The sequence below is a fragment of the Calidris pugnax genome, unplaced genomic scaffold (genome assembly GCF_001431845.1).
Source record: "Calidris pugnax isolate Ruff unplaced genomic scaffold, ASM143184v1 scaffold1577, whole genome shotgun sequence".
Taxonomy (NCBI): Eukaryota; Metazoa; Chordata; class Aves; order Charadriiformes; family Scolopacidae; genus Calidris; species Calidris pugnax.
Window position 1 is genome coordinate 1 of NW_015092041.1, and position 1,196 is coordinate 1,196.

A 1,196-nucleotide genomic window follows, 5' to 3' on the forward strand; every position below is an offset into this window, starting at 1 on the left:
TTCCCCCCTCCCCCCAGCGCCCAGGAGCTGGCCCAGGAGGTGAAGGCTTTCCTGAGCGGGGTGGACCCTGTGCAGGGGACGAAGCTGTCGCTGAAGGACCACGCTCGTTGCGCCCTCCTCCTCCTCCGCTGCCTCCCCCCGGCCCGACACGCCGCCCTGGAGCACCTCCGCCTCCTCTTCGACGAGCAGGTCTGCTCCCACCTCCTCCAGAGGGAAAATTTGGGGGGGGGATCCCCTCATTTCAACCGCCCAAGCAGCGGAGGGACCACCCTTCCACCCGGGGGTGGTGGTGGTGGGGGTGGGGGGTCAGGTTTGGAAGAAGTGGTGCAAGAAGTACAAAAGGTTTTGGGGGAATTCGTGAGGGCCAACCCCAAATCTTGGGCCCCGCTGGTCTCGGCCTGGTCCATCGAGCTGATGGGGCAGTTGAGCAGCAAATATTCGGGGCGTCACGGGGTGCCCCAAGCGTCGAGTCTGAACGAGCTGCTGCAGCTCTGGATGTCGTGCGAAGCCACCCGCAGCCTGATGGAGATTTATACCCAGTGTCTGTCCGCCATGATCGGGGGGGGGCCCGACGCCTGCGTGGACGCCCTCCTGGACACCTCCCTCCAACACTCCCCCCATTTCGACTGGGTGGTGGCTCACATCGGCTCCTCCTTCCCCTCCACCATCATCAACCGCGTCCTCTCCTGCGGCCTCAAGGACTTCTGCGCCCACGGGGGGGTCGGTGGAGGGACGGGGGGGTCTTCCACCACGACGGGGGACCCTCTTTTCGTCGCCTCTCTCCCCCCTCAACCGGAAAAACGGCCCCCCAAAATCGCCTCGGTGGTGGGGATTTTAGGCCATTTGGCTTCTCGTCACTCCGGGAGCATCAAGCAAGAGCTTTTGAGGATGTTTCATCAAAGTTTGGGGGCGGGGGGGGGAAGGGAGCAGCAGCAAAAAGCCACGGTCCCTTTCCTCCTCCAGCTGGCCCTCATGTCCCCCCCCCTCTTGGCCACCGTCACCCCCGAATTGGTGGATTCCCTCAAACCCCCCCTCCTCAACCAGCTCCACCAACACTTCGCCCCCCTCCCCCGGGAGGAGCTGGATCACATGTTGGGGGTGGTGGTTCACCTCCTTTCCCAAACTTCGGCGGGGGCTTATCGAATTTTACAATTTTTGGTCAATACGGCCACCCCGGCTTCCGTTATCACCCCCCC

General features: G+C 63.5%; 1 protein-coding gene across 1 annotated transcript in view; it reads left to right on the forward strand.

Annotated features, from left to right (window-relative positions):
• Positions 1–6: 6 nt before the first annotated feature.
• Positions 7–1,196, forward strand: part of INTS5 (integrator complex subunit 5) — a gene marked incomplete at both ends in the record, with an annotated part of 2,979 nt that continues 1,789 nt past the window's right edge. Inside the window, one exon of the mRNA XM_014962203.1 lies at positions 7–1,196. Within this exon, the coding sequence (XP_014817689.1) occupies positions 7–1,196 (1,190 nt within the window).